Source organism: Carassius gibelio, chromosome A3 (genome assembly GCF_023724105.1).
Source record: "Carassius gibelio isolate Cgi1373 ecotype wild population from Czech Republic chromosome A3, carGib1.2-hapl.c, whole genome shotgun sequence".
Lineage (NCBI taxonomy): Eukaryota > Metazoa > Chordata > Actinopteri > Cypriniformes > Cyprinidae > Carassius > Carassius gibelio.
The window spans coordinates 20,728,961-20,751,384 of NC_068373.1; the positions used below are offsets into that span (position 1 = coordinate 20,728,961).

General features: G+C 39.1%; 1 protein-coding gene across 6 annotated transcripts in view; it reads right to left on the reverse strand.

The window, feature by feature from the left end:
- Positions 1-401: 401 nt before the first annotated feature.
- Positions 402-22,424, reverse strand: part of LOC127951694 (rho GTPase-activating protein 23) — a 68,863-nt gene continuing 46,840 nt past the window's right edge. For 4 of the 6 annotated variants that reach the window (XM_052549748.1, XM_052549742.1, XM_052549747.1 and 1 more), the window contains exons 7-23: positions 19,573-21,304; positions 13,196-13,351; positions 12,652-12,763; positions 12,501-12,540; positions 11,593-11,730; positions 11,083-11,391; positions 10,261-10,322; positions 9,948-10,176; positions 9,702-9,854; positions 9,436-9,514; positions 9,198-9,271; positions 7,167-7,256; positions 6,699-6,824; positions 6,561-6,602; positions 6,382-6,475; positions 4,852-4,883; positions 402-4,644 (exon numbers count right to left, since the gene is read on the reverse strand). In XM_052549748.1, coding sequence (XP_052405708.1) covers positions 3,274-4,644; positions 4,852-4,883; positions 6,382-6,475; positions 6,561-6,602; positions 6,699-6,824; positions 7,167-7,256; positions 9,198-9,271; positions 9,436-9,514; positions 9,702-9,854; positions 9,948-10,176; positions 10,261-10,322; positions 11,083-11,391; positions 11,593-11,730; positions 12,501-12,540; positions 12,652-12,763; positions 13,196-13,351; positions 19,573-21,304 — 4,839 coding nt within the window. In that variant the 3' untranslated portion in view covers positions 402-3,273. The remainder of the gene's footprint in view (positions 4,645-4,851; positions 4,884-6,381; positions 6,476-6,560; positions 6,603-6,698; positions 6,825-7,166; positions 7,257-9,197; positions 9,272-9,435; positions 9,515-9,701; positions 9,855-9,947; positions 10,177-10,260; positions 10,323-11,082; positions 11,392-11,592; positions 11,731-12,500; positions 12,541-12,651; positions 12,764-13,195; positions 13,352-19,572; positions 21,305-22,424) is intronic. The other 2 variants (XM_052549749.1, XM_052549734.1) reach the window with 1 other exon arrangement.

The window sequence follows — 22,424 nt, forward strand, 5'->3', positions numbered from 1 at the left end:
GAAAATATAGGTTAGGTATACATACATACACACAGGAGTAAGCTCCGTCATCTATCCACTGTTTCTGAAACAGTAATAAAAAAAAAAAGCACCTCCTGTTTTTTCTAATGTGTCCCATTCTGTCCAACATACCTGCTGCATGCTGCAAATCTGAAGTGTCAAGTCTCTAAGAGTTACACATACTATAATTGCCATCCCAAGGTTGTTCTCAGAGACTACACTTCCCGGCACTGAGTCATACACCGTTTTGATATATCATCCAAAACATGGACACACATACATTACACACAATACCTCAACTGAGGCGGAAACAGTGGCATTTCTTTATACCTTTTCTCAGAAATCTTGCTCTGTGCTAAAATACCTGCAGAACAAGACAAAAACACAAAACACAAATGAAATATGCTCTGCAACAAGAATTTATTATAGCTTGTGACAGACACACTTTGCAGGTTATATTTCGGTTCTTTGCATTGAGGTGAATAGATTTCTGCATAGTATTTGTAAGTCACAGAGAAAAGGCCATTAACAGTTAAAACAGGTACACCCCAAGTACTTATTATATTCATACAAAATATATGTATAATATATACTGTGTATAAAACAAACAAACAAAAAATATTAAGGAAAAACATTTCAAGTAACATCTTGAAAGAAATGACTGTGCACCTAAGTGCACTTTGTAAACCATATATAAACTAAAATAAAAAAGGATAATGTGTTTATTTACAAGGTTAACTTAAGCAAGGCTTTGTACAAATGTTACAAAATCGTTTGACACACAGATCCTCGAACACATAATGTATACACAGGCAATTTCAGACACACATACACACTCATATGAAGTGATTTCACCAATGAGCTGTTACTCAATGTAGATGAACTTGTGGGAAGGTGAACACAACACACGGCTTCTAATGGATCTTAATGTAATGAGTTACTGGTGGAACCATGCACCTGCTCGGAGCTCAATGGCCTATGTTAAAATGGTCACTATCAACACTGTTCCTGTTTGCTAACACTATTTAGCCAATACTGTACTGGCATGTTTGAAGAATTGGTTCCTCTGGGACTTGAAAACACAAAATCACTTCTTGGCATGCGAGTTGTCAGGGTCTTGGCAGAATCTTGCAATGTAACTGGCCAAGAAAAGGAAGAAGAAAACTTTGGCAACACTGAAAAGCTCCTTTGCCTTGCAGGTGAAGTAAATCTGAGTAAAAGTAATGTAAATTTGACTAAACTGAGGGCTTTAAACAGTTTTTATTTAGTATTCACATGGCAACCTAAAGGGTCGTTCACACCGACAGTGATCTGCAGTGACAAAGAGACTGGTTTCGTTTTCATTGAGAATGGTTTGAGGGGAACATACTAAAAGCAACATTAGACACTTAATTGCATGAAGAAGAGATCATGTTTATGCATATGAACAGCAATGTGATGCAGCAACAATAGAAGTATAGACCAGGGCTAGGAAAATTGTAGTTTCAGCTCCCTTTCAATTCAAGGAACTCCCATACAATCAAATTTGGTCACACACTACTAAAGGAACTGAAGTGGAACTTACAATTCAAGGAAATTACAATTCAAAGAAATTGCAACAGGTAAGGATATTCTGGGAAATTAGAAGTTTTTCCACCTTGGTCAATAAAGTGAAACAATTACTAAAAAGTGAAAATGACAAATTACAAAAAAATTATCAAATGAGGCAGAAGTCTGTGTTGACAAATCTTTGATTTCTCGTTAAAAATGACGCTTAGGGTGTTTACACACCTGGCTGGCTTGAAACGTTTTTTTCAGAACCGGACACATTTTCTAACTTATTTGAGTTATTTTAGAAATGACAATGACACTCAGATGTGAAGTGAAGGGGCTGTAATTTTTATGGTAAGTTTATTTAAACTGATAGGGCCGGAATATCAACCAAAAATCCAGAAAAGAAAAAACACTTTAAATAAAGGTTAGAAATTGATTTGCATTTCAGTAAGTGAAATAAGTATTTGATCCCTACCAACCATCAGGAGTCCCGGCTCCCACAGATTGGTTATGTGCACATGTGGAACATAGATTAGTCCTGTCACTTTAAGAAGTTACTCCTAATGTCAGCTCGCTAGGTGTATAAGACGCCTGTCCACACAACCTTATCTTCCATTCCAACATCTCCCAACACCATGGGCAAGACCAAAGAGCTGTCGAAGGATGTCAGAGACAAGATGGCGGATCTGCACAAGGCTTGAATGGGCTACAAGAGCATCAGCAAGAAGCTTGTGCGAAGGAGACAACTGTTGGTTGTGATTATTCAGAAATGAAAGAAATACAAAACAACCATCAGTCAGCCTTGGTCTGGAGCTCCTCGCAACATCTTGCCTCATGGGGTAAGGATGATCATGAGAAAGGTGAGGGATCAGCCCCAAACTACACAGGAGGAGCTTGTTAATGATCTTTAGGCAGTTGGGACCACAGTCACTGAGCAAAACATTGGTAACACACTACGACAAAAAAAAACGTCTTACCTCTGTGATTGCCAACAAGGGTTTCTAAGTCCTAAATTCTACCAAGTCCTAAATCATGTTTTGCTTGGGGATCAAATACTCATATCACTCACTGATATGGAAATTAATTTCTACCCTTTATATAATGTTTTTTTTTTCTCTCTAAACGTTAGAATAAACCTACCATAAAAATTACAAACCATTCATTTTTGTAAGTGGGGAAAAATCAGCAGGGGGTCAAATAAATAGTTTCCCCGCTGTACATTCAAGCATATGAGCGTGTGTAACAATCCATTCTGATGGATGACACGACGAGCGGATTCCAGGAAGTTAAACAGGTGCAATCGGACCAGTTTGAGGACAGTTTTACACACGTGTGACTAGCATAAACACATTTTGGTAAGTGAAATGTTGCCTTGTGAAAGGGAACTTAACCAAGGAAAAAGTGCAACATTGCAACAATTCAAGACCCTGTTCCTGGAACAAAGCAAACAGTCTAAGGGTCTGAAAATGCCCTTGTTGTATTTTTATTAGAATTTCAGTCCATTTTAATTCCACTTAATTAAATTCAAATTTCAATTATATTTTTCTACCTCAACTGAAATTCTGTTCCAACTTCCAAAAATGAACTGGAATTTAAAATCATTCTCAATTCAGTTTTGACTGGTGCACAATGACGCTCACATTATCCGCCACCAGATACAGTTGGACACTGCAGAATCGTGTCAGTGTGAACATACTGAGGGCACAGCTACAACACACTAGCCTGTGCACACCATCACTGCTACAAGAAATCACGAAAGCGCGAGGTAGGCAGGACCCGATGTGCAGTAGGGTCTTCAGTCTTTGAGGAATCTGGGTGGGAGTCTACAATGTCCTGCTTCTCAACAGGGGAGGGTGAAGCTAGCGGTTTGGGGGGTGGCGTAGGTGTTTTTTTGTCTGAACTGTCTGTAGGGGAGACCACCACGGTATGCCTCCTCCATGCACGTCTCTTTCGCCGTGTCTCCGGCGAGAGCTTCTTCCTCAGGCCAACGGTGCGTAGATCATCCGCCGAGCCAATCAGACGAGCCCGGACCTGATCCGCCAGGGAACCCTGCCCAGTGGACAACAAGTAGCTCCCAGAACTGGCTGCGGATGTTGCCGTGCACTCATTTTGCACGCTAACTCCTTTGGAGGAGGATTTGGCTTTTGGGGAACGAGGTGGAGAGGAATCAAGCATTTGATTTGCACCTGACCGTCGTTTTCCCTCCGTGGTGGAGGAGCTGGACAGTTCTGAAAGGTCCACTGAGGACGCTTTGGCTTTGTCTGCCTTTAGCCGACGGCGTGCGAGGGTGTCGCACTGTATGAGGCGGTGGGAGTTAAAAGAGTGGCAGCTGTGGAGGCGCTGGGAAGAGGATGATGAGTAAGAGGAGGTTGAGGGAGTAGATGAACGTGCTGTACCATCTTCAGGACTGGTTGTGAGGGAAGGTGGAGGCGGAGCAGCAGAAGGTGTCTGTGATTTGCAGTGCGCATAGAGGAAACTGCGCGGTGCCGTTGGTTCGGGTGAGCTGTGGGAGTTCTGGCTTGAACGGCTTGGTTTTTCTGGCCTCTCTTGGGTGAGCGAGCGTGAAGCAAATCCGCTTTCATTATCAGTTTCACTCACCAGTTCGCTGTGCTCGTCATCTGCATCTTCACCACGCCCCTCTGATGCTAAACTCCGCCCCAGAGTGGACAGAGTAGAATAACCTGACACAATAGAGCGTGCATCATCTCCTCGCCAGCTGCGACCTTTCACTTCACACCTTTGCTCTTCCTCCTCGCTCAGCAGCACTGCTGGCGCCGCTTCCTCTGTGAAGGAAATGCTGGGAACTACTTCTTCTTTTTGCTCTTGTGCCTTCTGTTTCTCATCCTCCTCCTCTTCCTCCTCTTCTTCTTCTTCTTCATCCTCTTCTCCCTCCGCTCGAGGGGCACAGAAAGATGCGACCTGCCCCATCTCTTGCAAGTCGTCTTTTTCAGAGATGCAGGATTTAAGGGGTTCATGCTCAGAATCGTCGTCCGTGCTGCTTCCGAGGAGACGGCCGTTATGCCGTTTCCGGCGTTTGCGGGTCACAGCCGACATAATCGAGAACGTCAGGATATCCTTGGCAGTAAAGTCACGTTTTGATCCCCACGACCCCTAAGTATCAAATATTTAAAAAATTTAATTAAAACAAATACATTAAAATGAATTACTATGAAAACCGTTTTATCAAATATTTGTTAGATTGTTTTACAGAAAAGTATTACTAATTTAAAGTGATCAAAAGCATCCAGATCCTTACAGTACTCTCTTTAACCTTCAATACACAACAAACATATTACATAGTTTTTGGTTAATACTGACCTTAAATTTTGCAGAATCACTGTTGGTTGAGTCTGGCCAGTTAAAAACAGGGAGAGACAGGGAGAGAGATTTTAAGAGGAAGTTAGTGGAATTAACAATTTTGGTACCTTGTTAAATATTTGATGTATTAATGAGAGGCACAGAGGAGGATCAACCTTGTGATTGTCAGAAAATGAACTTTATACATTAATAAACAAGACCTGTGGCAGCCTCTGTGTCAGTCATTAAGCATCACCCCCATAAACAGTGATTGTGAGACAGTGTTCACACAAGATCCAATATAAACAGCATCTGTGTAATAAACAACCAGCCGTCGATTGTCAGTTAATTTTCCAATGTGAACAGGGTCTTAGAAGAAGAAGTGAAGGAGCCCATATATGCAGTGGTAAAGATAAAGCGCACACTGATGACATCACATCACATACTGATGACATCGACCCATGAAAGAAGCTAAGAGAAGGCAAGGGCAGAAACTGCATTTGTCACAGGGGGAGAAAGTAGAAACAAACACAATTCGCCAGCACACGCAGGCCCCGTTTACCTGGCTTGGGTGTGACTTCAGAAGTTTTCAAAGGTTACGAATTGTCAAGGCTTAGCTCTTCAATATTATTTAGATTTTGCACAAGTAATTTTACATTACATTTAATTTTGATACATACCACTACCGTTCAAAACACTTTAAAAGAGAGGACATAAAGTTTAATTTACATGTAAAGTGACAGTAAAAGACTGCATTGATGATAATAAGAAATGTAATCCAAATAGAAAATATTATTGAACTTTTTTTGTAACAATAGCTCATAATATTAATGTTTTTCCTGTATTTTTTTGTGTATATACTCAGCAATACCTGCTTATCAAAACGTCAAAACTAAAATGAAAACTATAACATTTGTCAAAAATCATGTAAAAATCAGTTTAAATAACCCAATGAGTTGGGTTATTTATCTTTTCATTTAGACCTACATTATCGTGCTCAAAAATGTCAAAATATTAGATACAACCCTGCCATGACCTATCCTGTTTGAATATGGTTGCTTTGAATGAGAGGATAAAGAAGTATTTAGTTAGCAGCACATGTAAACGGGGCCATAAACACCTCCATGACTAGCGCACACTCATTAAGCACACACTCATGAACACACACACACACACACAGACGCACACACACACAGAGAGAGAGAGTGCATGGCAGGGGAAACCCATCCTACCGCAGTAGCTGTTCCACAGGCTCAGCTAAGAGAGGGATGCAGAAATGTACAGAGAAAGACAGCAGAAAGTGAATATAATGAAAGAGATCATTTAAAACAGAAAACTCAAGAGAAGTAAAGAGCGTTCAACATGCAGTAACACAGAAACAACATGTTGGACCTGCTGTCTACTAGGTTCACATGTTCAACCGGCAGACCACCTGCATCTGAGGTGCAATATGACTGCTAGCCAGAAGTCTTCTAATGGAGACCACTGTCAACTTTGACTGGCTGTTATTAACCCGAGCATTGCTGGATGTAGCTGGTTAAGCACTCTCACCTGATGCCTCCCCCAGTGGGCCCGTCCGACCAATATTAGAGAGGAGGTGATCTATGTTTGGGGCGGGCTGAACATCCTCTGTGTCCACTGGTGTCTGAGGGGTGAGATTTAAATATTTTTTATAAAAGCCATGAAAAACTTTATAATTTAATTGTTTAGTCATATTAATTAATTGATACCTTTTCCTCTTTTTCTTGTTCATCACTGAAAAACCAGGCATGCTGCGCAGAGAGCAAGACAATCTTTGTTTAAAATCATAATTAAAATGGAGACTAGCTGTAAAACAAGTGGTAATTTTTGTTAGCTTTGTGTCTCACGTGCTGAATGAGTGTCTCCACAATCTTGTAGCGGTCAGGCATGTGGGTGACCATATCTGTCATGTTGTCCTCTGAGGTCCGGACAAGAGTGGGGCCAAACACCAGAGCCAAATTACGCGGCTCCATCTGCACATACATAAGCGCACAGTTAGACATCATAAAGCTGATTTGAACTAGCAAGCTACTGTATGCAACAGGTAACCAGTTTGTGAAATTTCAAATTCAGATGCTACTATTCAGTAATAAAATGTAATCAACATTACTTATACAGATCTCTAGACTATTTGCAAAGGTCTGCATTGGCAAGGAAAAAAAAGACTAGTCCCAGCTATTTCTCAACAAAACCCAAATCAATGTATAAAAAGCAACAACTGTGTTCAACTATGCTTTGTCATTTACCAAAGGTAAAATATACTGTAATTATAAATACTGAAATATCTGAATCACAGAAAATCACGTGCTGCTCACTTTGTTCTTCTCAGAGTGGTCTGCCACAGTCTTTAGGTGTCCTATTAGAAATTTTAGAGTGTGGAAGTAATAATCTGGTAGATCACGTATCTAGAGCCAAGAGACAAAAGGAAAAGTTAATAAAAAAACAAGTGAAGAATATAGCTTTACTAATTCAGGGCCAAGCACTATAGAAGCAAGCATCAGACCAACTGCAGGAATCTGTAATTTAAGCCATTTTAGGATTATTTTAGTCAAACAGCTGACAAATCATAAATACAACTTCTAGTAACATTATTTATTGGCTTTTCAGGTTTGACCAATAGGTGGCGCTGTTATCAAATCGATGTGGTGTGTTCTGTTAACAATTGCAGACGCAATGTTTGGTGTCAATATGCCAAAGCATTGCAGAGATATTAGAATATCTCAGCTTTTAGAAGCTATTAGCATTTATTTGAAATTTCATTATAACTTTTGACTACAAGGTGGCACGCTCTCAAAACATTTGGAGTACTTTCAGGTCATTGTCTCGATGGTACATAAAAAGTTTTGTAATGGTACACCAATTTATATATAGCATTTTATATCATAATAATCCATTGCAGTCAATGGCAATTTCATGTTTTGTTCAATGCCTCCAAGAGGCACAATCCCACCAAATTTTGTATGTGTCCTTAAGAGTGTGCCCATACATATTCGTGTAAAATTTGGTGAAAATATCTCATTTAGTTTTGGAGTTTTATATATGAGAACAGAAAAAAAATGACTGATAGCCAACTTGTTTGCATTTATTTGGCAATTAATATAAAAATGTTGGCAATTTGGAATTCGTGTATAACTAGCATGCTAGGATTTCAAGTTTTCTACAGTGGTTTCGTGTCGATCGGAGTTGCGGTTGCTAAGATTTTGACAAATGTTTTTTAAAGCGCTAAAATGCAACGTTGAACAAACCATAAGGCAAAACCTGTCATGTTTGGTATCGCTTGACTCAGCAAGGATTCAGGAGTCTATAAAGGTGACTCCCGTGAAAATAAGCAGACCACACCCAAAGTTATAAGCATGTGAATATTTGATTTTACCAGTAGGTGGCGCTGGCTTGAAACTTCTCAGGCTTCTTCAGGGCATCATGCTGATGACCCATACCAAGTTTTGTAACGACACATCAATGCATTCAGAAAATATATAATTTTATTACATAATTTAAACTGGCCTACGCCCAAAATGGCATTAGACTCGGCATTATGTACCTAATTTAAAGAGACAAGTTTTGTGATTTTTTTTGGGCCAAACCATTCAGAAGTTATTAGCAAAAATATGCATTTTTTATATCTATATATAATATGTATAATAACTTTTTGCCAGCGTGGTCTGAAAATGGAATGATCCAATTTTGGTAAGAATCAGACAAACTGTCTAGGACAAGTTCTAGGAACTCTAGGAACGCTAGGAATTCTAGCAACACCTATTTTAATTAAAATAGGTGTTCCTAGAATATTCCTTCTATGCCTTTGGTTCAAAAGTTTTAACATTAACATAAAACTTTTGACAAATGGTGGCGCTAGAGAGTTTGCGTTAGAAATAAGAAATTCACTGTGGTTAATGTTGAGACTGTCTTCTGTCAGTGTGCCGAATTTCACAACTTTTCTGCAAGCAGTTATATGGGCTGCCATAGACGTAATGGCGGTAGAAATGGAAGAAGAATAATAATGCCAAACAGATACAATAGGTGCCTATGCACCTTTGGTGCTTGGCCCTAAACATACAAAATAAATGCTATAGACTTCTACTGGTCAAAAGTTTGAGGTCAGTCAAATTGTTTTTTCTTTTGTTTTTTAAGATTTTTTTTTTTAAGTGGCAGTACAGCAAAATAAAATAAAGGAAATATTTTTTAATTTTTTTTTCACAAAATCCTGAGTGAAAATATGCATTTATATTTTTGATCAAATAAATGCAGGCTTTGGTGAGCTTTCAGATCTCAGACTTTTAAATTGTAGTGTAGACTTGCAGCACAATGTGGCTTCTTTAAGTTACATGCTGACAGCAAGTTCATACCAGTTTCTTCATTGTCCTTAGCCTGTCACTGGCATCAGTCATCCGATTGGCCTCAATAAAGTCATTGTATTTGTCTTCAAGAGGATAAAAAGAAAGAGAAATAGAAGTAAAACACTACATCTCACTACATGACATACTTCATACCTTTCAAAATAAATTTCAGATGGATTCCAGTATATTTACAGTTTTATGCGCATATATTAGCACTAAATCACAGTTCACATGCTCATGATCTCACCATCTGTGAAGAGGGGTTCTGGGAGTTTACGGAAGAAAGACTTTAGCAGGCTGCTGACCACATTCAAGTCTTGCCATTTCTGTACAGGAGTAAAAAAGTGAAAGCAGTTGTTGTTGAACCCAATCATCATCAAGCTTTTAGTATGAGGAAGCATCCGCTTAAACATGGGAAGTGAATATAACCAGCATGTTGACTCAGTCTCAAAGAGCCAGTGACAAGTTAACAATGACAGTGACAGAGATTGTGTGTGTGAGTAAACAGCGCACCTCCTCAGCGATGTTGATGTCTCCTCCCTTGTTGAGATGCTCCTGCAGGCTGGACACTACTGCATTGTTCCCTGGCACTCTGTAGATCCCTGTATACTCCAGACCCATGTCCTCCACCAAGCCACAGCAGATCTCCACGATCAAGGGAATGAACTACACAGACAATGCCACACATACACATGTAAACATACTAACGTGAAGTTACCAGTAAGCATAAACTTTCAGCACACTGCTTAAAGGACACACCTTGTTGTTGGTAGCAGGCTGGCAGTCCTCCAGACGCACACCAAATGCTTTAGGACTTACTTTCTTAGTCTTCTTCATTATATTTATGCCCCAAGGAGATTTAGGAGGGCTGCTCTCATCTTTGGCCTCGTGTTTTGGGGAACGTGGAGGTGCGCTGTTGTCTTGCTTACTGAGCAGAAATGTCATTCGATGCACTCTGGGTGAGGAGTCTGGTTTATTACCTGTTGGACTACAATAGGGAACCAAGAGGAAGTGAATTATTTTAATGAATTTATTCAGAACCACAAAATGCTACAGTGGGCTCCAATCTCACCTTTGCTTCCTGTAGTCATTAAGTTTTTTATTGATGAGAGCCTGTCGTGAGAAACCCAATTCCTACAGACAGAAATGAACAAAGAGTATTTCAATTTAATGGAAATATTATTAATTGTCCCACCCCAAAAACCAAGAGTTGAGCAAATTTTGCCATGTTGTGCAGTGCAAACCACAGGTCACAGAGCCATAGTGTTCTCGCTCTTCGGGGAAATCGATCAACAAACTGTGTTTCAGTAATGCAACTACAACAAAGTGTTAAATTAAAGGTTTTTCATGCACTAAAATAAAACATACTAGGAAAAAATTTAAATAAGTATGTTGTAACTTGGCATGTTCATAATATTAAATAAAAAATGTAAAACAAAATAAAATGTACTTCATTTTAATGTTAGTTCTTTCAAGTATGTTAAGTTTGATTTTAAAATAAAATATGCTATTTATGTACTTTATTTTAATTTTAATTTATCCAAATATATTGGCATTTAAGTCAAATTAAATTTCAAGTTATGATTTTGCGAGTATGTTATTTTTATTATACTGTTATTTTAACATGTCCATAAATAAAATAATATAATAAAATAAAATAAAATCCCATATAATTACACGAGCCCATATATTATGACCATATTCACATTTACAAGCATGTCTGGGAGTGATAGCAAAGCCTGCTGACAGTAAATAACAGTAAGAGAGAGTAAAAAGATCTCAGAAACAAATACCATGCACTGCTTCCTGTACAAGTAATGACAACCTCAACAAATTGGGTCTTGCCATTTGTTCGGTGGAAGCCCTCTATGTCCCATCATTCTCAAACTCTCACCTCGTTGTCAGTCTTGCTGTTTTCTCTGATGACTCTGATCCACTCCAGCATGTCCTCTCTGTCCTCCGCCTGTAGCAGGTATTCACAGAAGTCCTGTGTGGTCAACCTCAGCGCATGTTTGCGCTTCGTTTCGCTGTACGCAATGTCCACAAGGCAGCCCCGGATGCTGATTGGCTGCTCCTCTTCAGCCCCGCCTCCCAGCGCCGCCCCTTTAAGCACTGCCTCTCGCTTGTCTTTGTACAGGAACAGAGAATGGGACCGTAGCACAGAGAACACCCGCCTCCAAGGCCAGATGGCACTACCCACCTTCTGCAAGAGAGAGAGAAAAGGCAAATCTCATCCATCATACAGGTAACTTATTACGGTAGTCATTTAACATACGCTTCTATCCAAAGCAACTTGCGCTGCGAGTTTGTACCTAAAACCTTTCTCTTACAAACCAACATCTTTATCTAAGCCACTAACAACTGCTCCCCCTGAATTATAAATCAACCCTCGCTGTCTGATTACCTTGCCCTTCTCCGTGTGGATCTGTTTAAAGTGGAGCCAGCCTTCTCTCTTCACATCACTGTAGCTGATGTTGCCCAGCTCAGAGGTAGAGTGTCGTTTAGAGCGAGCTTCTTCCGCAGCAGCCAGACTGTCCAGAGACTAAACAATGACACAGGACAAAAAATACACAACTGTGACACCAACATGGAACTACAGTTTAAAAAGAGCCAGAATAAAGGAAGAGAATATTTAAAGCTGTACGCTCCAAAGTTATGTGTTAAAATATCATACAATACAGTTTGAAACAAAATGGACCTTTTGGTTAACCAATAGTTAAATAACTAGTGAGGCATTGCTTTAGCTAACATGTATTATCAATTGAAATAAGAAAATAGACAATGGAGAGGTGATAACTTTTATTATAGCATAAATTATAATGTGGCTGGAATGCTGTACTGACCAGTGATGGCATTTTTAACTAAAACAAAAACATTCAAAAGCAGTTTTTGTAAATGTAAATAAAGCTTGAACAATATAAATATTAACTGATTAGATGTTGCCTCTATTAAATATTAATAAAAAAAATTATATATAAAAAAAAATTATAAAATAACACTGATAATGACCAATCAGAATATGATCTCTAATTTGAAATATATTAAAAGCACATAACACATTTTTTAAACTTAAACTGCAATTAAAATGAACACCGAAGACCTAATATAAAATTTAATTCAACATTAATAAAAACAATAGTATGTAAATAATGCAAAAATAACACTAATATTGACCAATCAGCATCCAGGATGGAACAATCTGATCTATAGAAAGAAATATATCACATTATGTTGACTGGTGTTGATTTAAAACAACAACACAGTCATTTTGTTCATGTCGAAATTTTAGAGAGGATAGAGAATTAAACTCACCCCTTCAGTAAAGAAGCTCTTGACTCTTTTTGGAATCCTCCTGTTGAAAAAGAACAATGAGAATATGTTCAAACATAAAATCAGGTCACACATCCTTACTGAGATGTGAACAGTATTCAAAAATAGTAATAGTAAAATTCCCCAAACTCACGAGAAGATCCGGCCCTCTTCTCTATACACATTAAGCCCCTCATCACATGACTTGGAGCGTTCAGTGGTGATGGCCAGCAGGTAAGAGGAGCGACGATTCGATTTGGGATCACCTGCGAATAGAGAGAGAGAGAGAGAGAGAGATCCACTCATTAAAAACTGTGAAAATGACAAAGTCCAGGAAAAGAGAGAGAGCTGATGAAAGACAGTTAGTGTGGAGTTGGGTAGGATACAGGAAGTGATCTGAGATTAGGAGGTAGGAAGGTGGCGATCTTCATCACAGTCTCAGTGAAGTCCAAAGAGGGTGCATGGGCATTACCGAAAGATCATGTGAACAAATTCAGTATGGCATGCACATATATATTTGACTTATTCGTGCTGTATGAATACGCATGCAGTTGGAGCTTTATAATGATCACATGCAGCTTCTGAATGTTTACAGAATATTGAAAACTCATCGCAGTGTTTTCATGTACAGCTCTAGGCATTGATTGGTTCATTCTGTAGTAGCAGTAACGGTGTTTCTCTTTCTCTGCATCACTCACTGCTGTCGCGGGAGAAAAGGCGGTTGAGGGGAAAGGTGAAGGTTGGGGAGGCGGGGCTTGTGGCCACAGGAGGGGCGGAGTTTATACCACTGGACACGACGGAGCAGGCGGGGACATGACGTGCCCGCAGATCTGCACTTGGACTGGTTGGCTCATCTGTGGGAGGAGTGGAATTGAGTAAAGGAGAGGAAAAGGGGAAGGAAGAAAGGAAGACAAGAAGAAAAGAAAGTTATATTGGTAAAAAGAGTAGGATTGGAAGAAGGGAAACCAAAAAGAATAACAAGGAAGGAGGGAAAGGTTAGAGGGAAAGCAAAATGGTGTTGCACAGTTAATGTCAAGATCTATAGAATATGATCAAATATCATAATACACCAAAGCAAAAGAGACTCTTCCTTTCTGACATGTGTGCATACAAAAGTGAAATTCCAAACACTCAATTTACTGCAAAACCTAATGAGTTTTAAACCCTCTTAAAGAGAGGAGGAGTAAGGAGAAGCTATAGTGCACACTTTATCACTACCCACTCATGTTTTAAAGGTCCTATGACATGAAAATTTCACTTTAATATGAGTTCCCCTAGCCTGTATATGCTCCCCAAGTTTCTAGAAATTTGAATCGGTGTAAATTGAGATTTTTCTATCTTTCTCTGCCTATGAGAAACGGGCTGATCTTGAATCTCCTCGTTGTGACGTTGTAACGAGAATTGTAACCTCCCCTTTCTCTGCTTTGCCCGCCCAAACATTACATATAATTCAGTCGCAATGTCAGCACAGGCGTTTCAAACAGACTTTTATGATATGGATTCGACGGCACTGGCACAAACAGTGAGTAACAGTGTTCATTAATGCCTGATCTGTGATCAATGATTTCTGATGGGTAGCTAATCATTCAAGTTCACACAGACTTTCTTTCTAAATCGTTTAATACTGTTTATGCATCAGTGAATCAAGCCAGTGACTAAACGATCAACTTCACGTTGTTTCTCTTAGTAGCATGAAACAAATCTGTTATTTAAATTGTGATTTAACTACAGAGAGCGATCAAAGAACGCTCACTTTTTTCCGGAGCTGTTACACATCGCGAGTATATCTGCACACTTGCCCAAACTGCCGTTACAATGAATGACGCTGTTATGCTGCACAACAAAGCTCTTACTGTATTCATGTGTTTGCTGTTAGCTGTGGTGAAAGCATTTTGTGAGAAAACGTTGCAATAATGACGAGATCACTGCATCCACGCGATAAACAGACGCTGTCTACTCAATGCTCATCACTGCAGCCTTTCATGTGATGGGGAAAAGATCGAAAAAATGTTTAATATAATCCACACTTCCACGATTCGTTAATCTCGACAGCTGTAATAGTAAAAAAAAAAAAAAAAAAAAAAAAAAAAAAATATATATATATATATATATATATATATATATATATATAAATATTTGAGAGGGGTTTCACATGTAATATGCATTTCGTATGCAAAGATGTCAGCCAATCACAACAGTTGTGGTTTACTCGGAGTCTCACAGCAGACACGCCCCTTCAAACAGAGCATTCAAGCCAGAGGGCTAATGTCAGGATATAAAAATGCTTTTTATTTCTAAATTTTAAATGTAAAAATCATACTAACAATATAAATACACCTAAGGAAACATTAAAAAGCATTTAAAGAAAAGGAAATAATCCATGTCATGGGACCTTTAAATGAAAAATGTTTAAGAATATGATGCGTGACAAAGTAAAAAATGCTGAGAAATAAAAGAAGATAAAAAAAGAGTGAGAATGAATAAATCTTAAATAATTTTGTACCTGACTCGTGCCCCTCCATGAAATAAGTGCTCGATGTGGAACTAAGATGTACATGCCCTTTTTGTATTAATACATGGTTTCAGTTCTTGCTAAAGCGCAAAGTGCTTGATGTTGTGTGTTTCTAGTGGGAAGTGGTTAGTTGCTGCAGGTATGCTTTTATTACTACCTCTTTGGAGTGGTCACCTGGTTAAAACTAATGCATTAAAGATCCACCCCTTCAAAGTCTTTCTTTTCCCCAAATCCCTAATATATAAGCACATATTAGTTATGTGTGAGATGAGTAGCACCTTCAATGAATTCTTCAAAAAACTTTCTGTCGGGTCTTTCTTGCCCTGCAGCGGTAACATGATCGCTTCAAAACACAATTTGGCAGAATGTTGCTATTTCAGTGACTAAGGAGATTCTGTCAAACATGAAACCACCTGCAACAACATCTATCTACACCAGCAGGTGGCAGCGGCACACAAACGTCCCTGAACAAGAGGATTTCTAAACTAGATTTGTCTGTTAGCATGGTCCAGTTAGCTCTAGGCCAAGTTGTTCAAAAGAACTCTGAACAGACTAGAAAATGGAAAACAAACAAACAAAAGATTCCAAGAATGCAATCATGAAATCCACTCTTGGTTTTTATCTGGATAAAACCTTCAGTAAGTGTTGTTCAAACCACATTTTTAAACCTTTTATCAAAAAATAAATAAATAAATAAATAAATAAAACGGCATTATCCTGATCTAACAATTACATTTTATGTAATTACACTTACATTATAATTACTTTCTAACAACTACTTGCCTTGTTACAAGTATATTTCATTATTTTGAGCCAGATTAACTTTTTGAACAACTGGGCAGAGATCATCTTTCACCATTGACAGCCATTCAAAACAGTAAAAGGAAAAAGTATTCTTATAGTGCCACCAGCCAATCAGTGTTGTCATGTTGTCATTTTCTTGCTTTGATTAGTCAAATGTCATAAGGCTCAGGTGACCGAACCAATAAAATCTGGCCGAGTAGAGAAGAATAATGCTAACATATGGATTTCTCTGGGTATAATATAGACCCTTTTGTTTCTAAAAAGCTTAAGAAATAGGCCCAGTGTTTAAACTCATCCATACCCTGCTCTCTATTCTCATTATCTCTGTGCATCACATTTTCATGTGACTATCTTAGCCATCCATCACTTCTGACTTCATATGAACTCCACTCCTTTTCTTCTTATTCATCAGTTTATCACATTTAAATGTCTTCAATGCACATACATCAACCAACCTCTAATTAAATGTTTATCCTAAATCAAGTGAATCCTCTTTCTTTTAATTCTCTGTTGTCTACTCTTTCTCATACTAGAAGGGAGCAGGGGCGGAAACATTCCCAATCTAGGATGTGGAATCTGGACTGAGCTTGTTTTCCAGCCACTGGCAGAAATAGCTGTTCTGTGGGTTTAACAAAGGCCCTCATTACTGAAGCCTGAGTATGAGCACACACACACACACACACACACACACACACACACAGTGTCTGTATCATGGACATACAACACATGCACATAGAAAATCCATCTGTTCTACTTCAACATCAGTCATGTGTAACAGTCGTATTTTGAGGTTCAGATGAGATGCTGTAAATAACCTGACCCATCAGAAGTACTTCCATGAACGGACTCTAATTAGCCATGAAATGCAGTCTTTCTTCAGATATATCCACAAAACCAAAGAGTGAAGAACACAAATATAACAAATATGGCGAGGTTTCCTCTTATAGTGTCACTAATCAAAATGAAACCAGGCCTGACAACACTGTAATACTGTATGTGCAAAAGTGTGGTAAGAGGGATTTCTCCAAAAAGGAGTAGGGGAGACAACGTGTGTGTGGATGTGCAAATATCTCTGGTGAGTTAGCATGTAGCGTGTTAATGGGCGGCTGGTGGAGTGAAGACTCCTCCCCTTTTATTTGAGACACAATGACCGCATTGAGTGCAGAAAGAGCTGAGTGTGCCGATTGTGTCTGGTAATATCTGATTGTGTGAGAGTGTGTATGTGTGTGTCTTTCACCCCTAACCCCATAAACCCCTGCTCCCTGCCACTCTTCCTTCTGCCATTCTCAGTTCACTACACGACTGTAAAAAAAAATGCAAGTCTTCTGCAACTAAACAACATAAAAGTTTACACTACATGAAACAACTACATACATTCCAAAACTATTTTAACTTTCCTCATTCCTCTGAAAAACGTTTTGCCTGAATACCTGAATGAACTGACCGTTCCCTGGTAACTGCTGCTAACTGAAACAAGTTTTATAGTTCCTCAAATTTCTGATCAGCATGATTTATAGTAAAATATGTTCAAAAAGTAAAAAAAATGAAACCTGATTGGGTATTATTCATCTGTGGGCTGGAATGAATAAAGATATCACAAAGGCTTTTTATTTATTTAATTAACAGGGTTATTATAGTTAGCTTCAACTAAAATTATATATTAAAAATAATAATCAAAAAATATTAAGTTAAATAATAAAATATTAATAAAAGCTATAATATCAATCACAATTATCCTATACTCTCAAGACCAAAGATTTGTGTGAAAACCTTTTCAATTTTAAAACAAGACACAGACAAGCTTTTAGTTTGTTGTAGATTGATGTAGATATGGCCAAATCCAATGAAAATAACTGATGTTTCCTGGTTGTCATCATATGACTTGAATGTCATCGTTACATAAAACAAAGATCCAATTGCACTAACACAATAATGCAGTTTGAAACCCATTCACCCCAAATCAATACGAGAAATTCCAGTACAAAAACGACTCCACTGGCATGGCAGGTAGAGCAAGAACAAACTGTCTGTTGTTTTTATCAGTATGGTGTAACGTGCCCCAGCTTGTAAGCATTTCTGTTAGTTTCAGTTTAGTCCTCTCTGCCTTTTCTGCTGTGTTGCCTCCATCAGTCTCTAAACAGGACCTGGGATACACCAACCTGCTCCCATCCTAAATATGTAGTTACATTTTTGCAATACTCCACAACTCCTAAACTTACACAAACACATATCGTAAACAAGATCATTTTAACACATGTATTCAAACTGATGGGTCTAGCTCAAGGGGTGTGTTGCACTGTACAGGTGTGCGGAGACACAACTATGCTTCTCATCTGTGCTGATTGCTAAAGGTGGGGCACTATTATGCATAGTGGTTTTAGGCTTAACCTCCCTCAGGAATGAAAGCACTGCACTAACAACAGCTTATGCAATCACAACAGAGCATAAAAAGATGTCCAGCAGTGAAAAAAAATCAGAAATTAGGCCTAGAAATGAATTGGTTTTGTTTTAATGTTGCCATTACAACTCCTATTGCAATGTTAAAAGAAAGCAAATGACCAACGGAAAGCTTTTAATGAAACTGCAAAATCAATAGCACTCCACTTGAATCCAGCCGTGCTATAAACATATAATTAGAGGATACGGATTTATGGCTAACCATATATAACCCTGTAGCACATTTAGGAGTAAGAGTTTTGGTGTCTATGTCTATCTCAGTTTGTTTTGAATGTTTTGCATTCAGCCAGCCATTTTGTTTCAGATTTCCTCTTGTACTCTGGTTTAGTAAAAGGCAAGCAGAGACAAGATCATTTTGAGCTACAGACCAGAGCATACACACGGACTACACACAATTTTTAATCAAATAAAACCAATCATAATTACTATAAACTAACCACAACCCAACCCTAACCTTTCCCTTTAAAGAAGACATGAGACATTATTTACTTTATTTATAAACCATTTCCCCATTTAAGAGTATCCTTAATACATATTTTTTGTCAGACTTGGTTAACATCTACAGATATTTTTCAGCTAGTTTGTATCTAAAATAATGGTAGGTTATAAAACACACATATTCACAAAACTGTGCCTTAGACAATCAACATTTCTACATTATGTAAATATGAAGAGACATTTGACGTCAAGACAATTCTCTTCAAATCCTTTAGCTTCACAGTGTTCCCGTTGCTCCAACAGTAGAGCGTGGCACTAGCGATTCAAAGGTTGTGAGCTCAATTCCCAGAGAATGCAGTCAATTTGTGTACAATCCTCTACTAAAAGATTAAAACTGTAGAAACATAGGATGGAATTGGGTGAGGCACTGGAAGAGTGGAAAAAGAATGAGAGGAAGAAAGAAAAATAGGACTAATTTAAATCCAGTAAGTCTGATTCAGCCACAGACAACTAATATTCTCAGGCTGATCATGGGAGATTCCAGCATTACCTAATGCGCAGACATGCACACTGGTTCACCAGACATAGGAAATGAAGGGTAAGACCAGTGGGGTTGTGAGTTATTAAGACAAGAACAGTCATTCTCTAACATTCCCATCAGTCTATTTTAATGGTGTCTGGAAACTAAATCAGTTTCCTTGTTAAAATAACAACCATGTGCAGGATAGAGTGAGCAAATGATGGGAAGTGAAAAAGAGAGGGAGAAACCGAGAACTATATGGAACAGTATTCTGCAACAAAGAATATACCAAGAAGAAAGGGAGAACATGAGAGCAAAGGAGTCATTGATAAGTAGCGACTTACCTATGAAGGGAATTGACGCGAGGGAATCATCCTCTATGGATAGTGGTGGTAGGTTACCGTTTGTACGGCGATGAGAAATGGCATTTTCTGCTTTGGTAGGGGGCTCCGTAGGATCAGAGGTAAAGAGTAGAGGGTCACTGGAGTCAAGTGCTATGCCATAATGAGGATGTCGTAGGGCGTTCACACCCCTGCGGCCAGTGGGTGGTTTTTGCCTCAGAACCACTTCCTGTGTCTGGGCTTCACCTGTTGCTTCCCCTGCCCCTCTGTCATGATTAGTTGGTTGGTAAGTTCTGTCTTGTCCTTCAGGAGCTGTGGGAATAGCAGTTGTAGAAGAGGTGGTTGGTGGAGATGGGGAAGGAGTGGCCGAGTGTGGAAGCCCCTCTGGGGGACTGGTCTTGGGTGTAGGGGTCCAGAGATGTGGACCTGTGTAAGAGGGGTCTCTGAATGACTGGGCTTGCTGCAAGATACGGCCAGTCTTCCGGTTGAAAGAGGGGCTGTAGCTACGATAGCCAACTGGCTCCTCATCTAGACTCTGGCAAGAAGGCAAATGTCTTGTCTGTGGAGCTTTCTGCTGTGGTTGCGGAGCCTGAGACGAGTGTTGGTGTACTGCATGTGTGAGGTTTTGATGCTGAGGTGTGTGTTGATGGTGTTGTGGTGTGTGGTGTTGCACTTGGTGTTGCTGGATTTGGTGGTGTGACTCTGCGTGTTGGCCACAATGTCTGGCATGTCTCAGATAGCTTTCAGTCCTGTTTGGTTGCTGGTGGACCCAAGTAGATCTTTCGAGTTGTGGTGAAAGTATCCCCACTGCTCTGTCGAGAGTTTCCAGTGAACGTGCTGAATGTCCGTACCGGCTTGCTTGAAGGTTTTCAGAGGACTTGCGCCCATAGGCCACTGCAGACGGGTGCTGTCCATACACATGCTCACCCCGCCAGTCTCCATGGTTCCAGTAGGGATCAGTGTATGCTGCTGAGCTCTGCTGAAGCAACAGTAATGTGTCTTGTGATGCACTGTGGGGAAAACCTGCTTGCTGCGAATGCCTGGCCCTCCCAATATCACCTAGACGGTCCTGTGAGATACTCCTGTGGCGTGGGTGCATGGAGCGAGAAACAGATCGCTCCCGCTCTCGTTCCCGTTCCCGACCTGGTACTTGGCTATAGTACCAGTTGGAAAGAGCTTGTTGGGTGCATTCGCTGCGGCTGGATGGGGTTGTTGATATTGATTGAGAAGGGCTGGCCCAAGGTGGGCTTTCCTTGCGGGCTCCAATGTGCCCCACTGCAGTACCCATGTTGTGGTTGGCAAGATGAGCATGATGCAATGGGCTCATCATCCCTCCTGAGGAGGAAGACGATGAATATGAGCGACCTCTCATTTGCCCAGTTACCTGCGGTCCCCTGTCAGTCATTCCATACTGGATCTCCTCAGTTCGGTGTGCAGGGCTACTGTGACCAACACCTCTTGACTCACAGCTCCTGCCCTCGGCTGCCCAGACAGCATTGGAAGCTACTGTCCGGTTGTCAAGGGGTGGAGAGGGACCAGAGGAGGAGCTGGGCCAGTGGCTCCAGTTGTCCAGCTGGTTTTGCCCCATGTGTAATGAAGCTGGGGCAGGGCTTGCCAGGGCTGGAGGCTGTGATTTTGTATGTGGAGGGTAGAGGACAGGGGGTGGTGGAGGAAGATTTTGGGCCTTTCCTGTATATGGATTGTTCCCTCTTAGGTAGGCATCATGGGAATATGCCTGAAAGAGAGAAATACAACTTTCATTCTAAAGGAAAATAAACTAAATATTTTGGGTGACTAAATTTCCTTTTTTTTCTTTTTTTTTTAACAAGACAAAATAGGACATACAGAAAAACAGTACAAAATAGAAGAAAATATTGCTGTAAATGTAAAGCAAGTCTGACAAAAAAAAGAAGAAAAAAAGAAAGCCAAACAAAAGCACAAACAATGAAGCCAAATTTCCATGTAATTATGTAAAGTGTTTCACCTCCACTCCTTGACTCCTTTCTTTATATATATATATATATATATATATATATATATATATATATATATATATATATATATATATATATATATATATATAAAGAAAGGAGTCAAGGAGTGGAGGTGAAAAGTTCATATAAAAAAAGGGGTAAGAGGGATGACATTACGATTACTGACCATGAGACACTATCACTATATACTGATCATGTGATTGTGTCATAATATTGAGTTTCAGTGTGGTACTAGCTTATTCAATTTTTCAAACACCAAAACAAATATAACTTAAAAAACAAAACAGGCTTCTAAAGATGTCTCGCTATAAGACAAATGCTAATGATTTATAATAATATTCTAAAATTAAATAAAAATCATCAGCGGAAAACAAAACTGAGAAGAAAAAAAAAAACTCTTTGAGAGATTCACCACAACACCACAATGTAACATTTTTCAATAAAATAATAATAATAATAATAATAATTCTTAAAGACACAAAATTGTTGTAAAATTTATATAATATGTAGATTTATGGTTAAAGCAAAAAATTATATATATATATATATATAATAAATAAATAAATAAGAAAAGCATAAGAATAAGAAAAAATTAAAACTTAACTCATGTGGTAAAAATCACCTTCTAAATTAAATGCATCTTGTTTTAAGGATGTTTAAATAGAAAATATGACTTAATTATGTACTAAGAAAATACATTTTGCAGTACAATGTTACAAACCAGAAGACATGGACTCCAAAACATCAACAACTTGTATGACCCATGCAGTGACTACTGTGTGACTGTACAGAGGATGTCAAGCTGTCCAGCTCCAGACAACCAAATCGAATAACATAGCATAGTACATGCAGTCTGCTAAT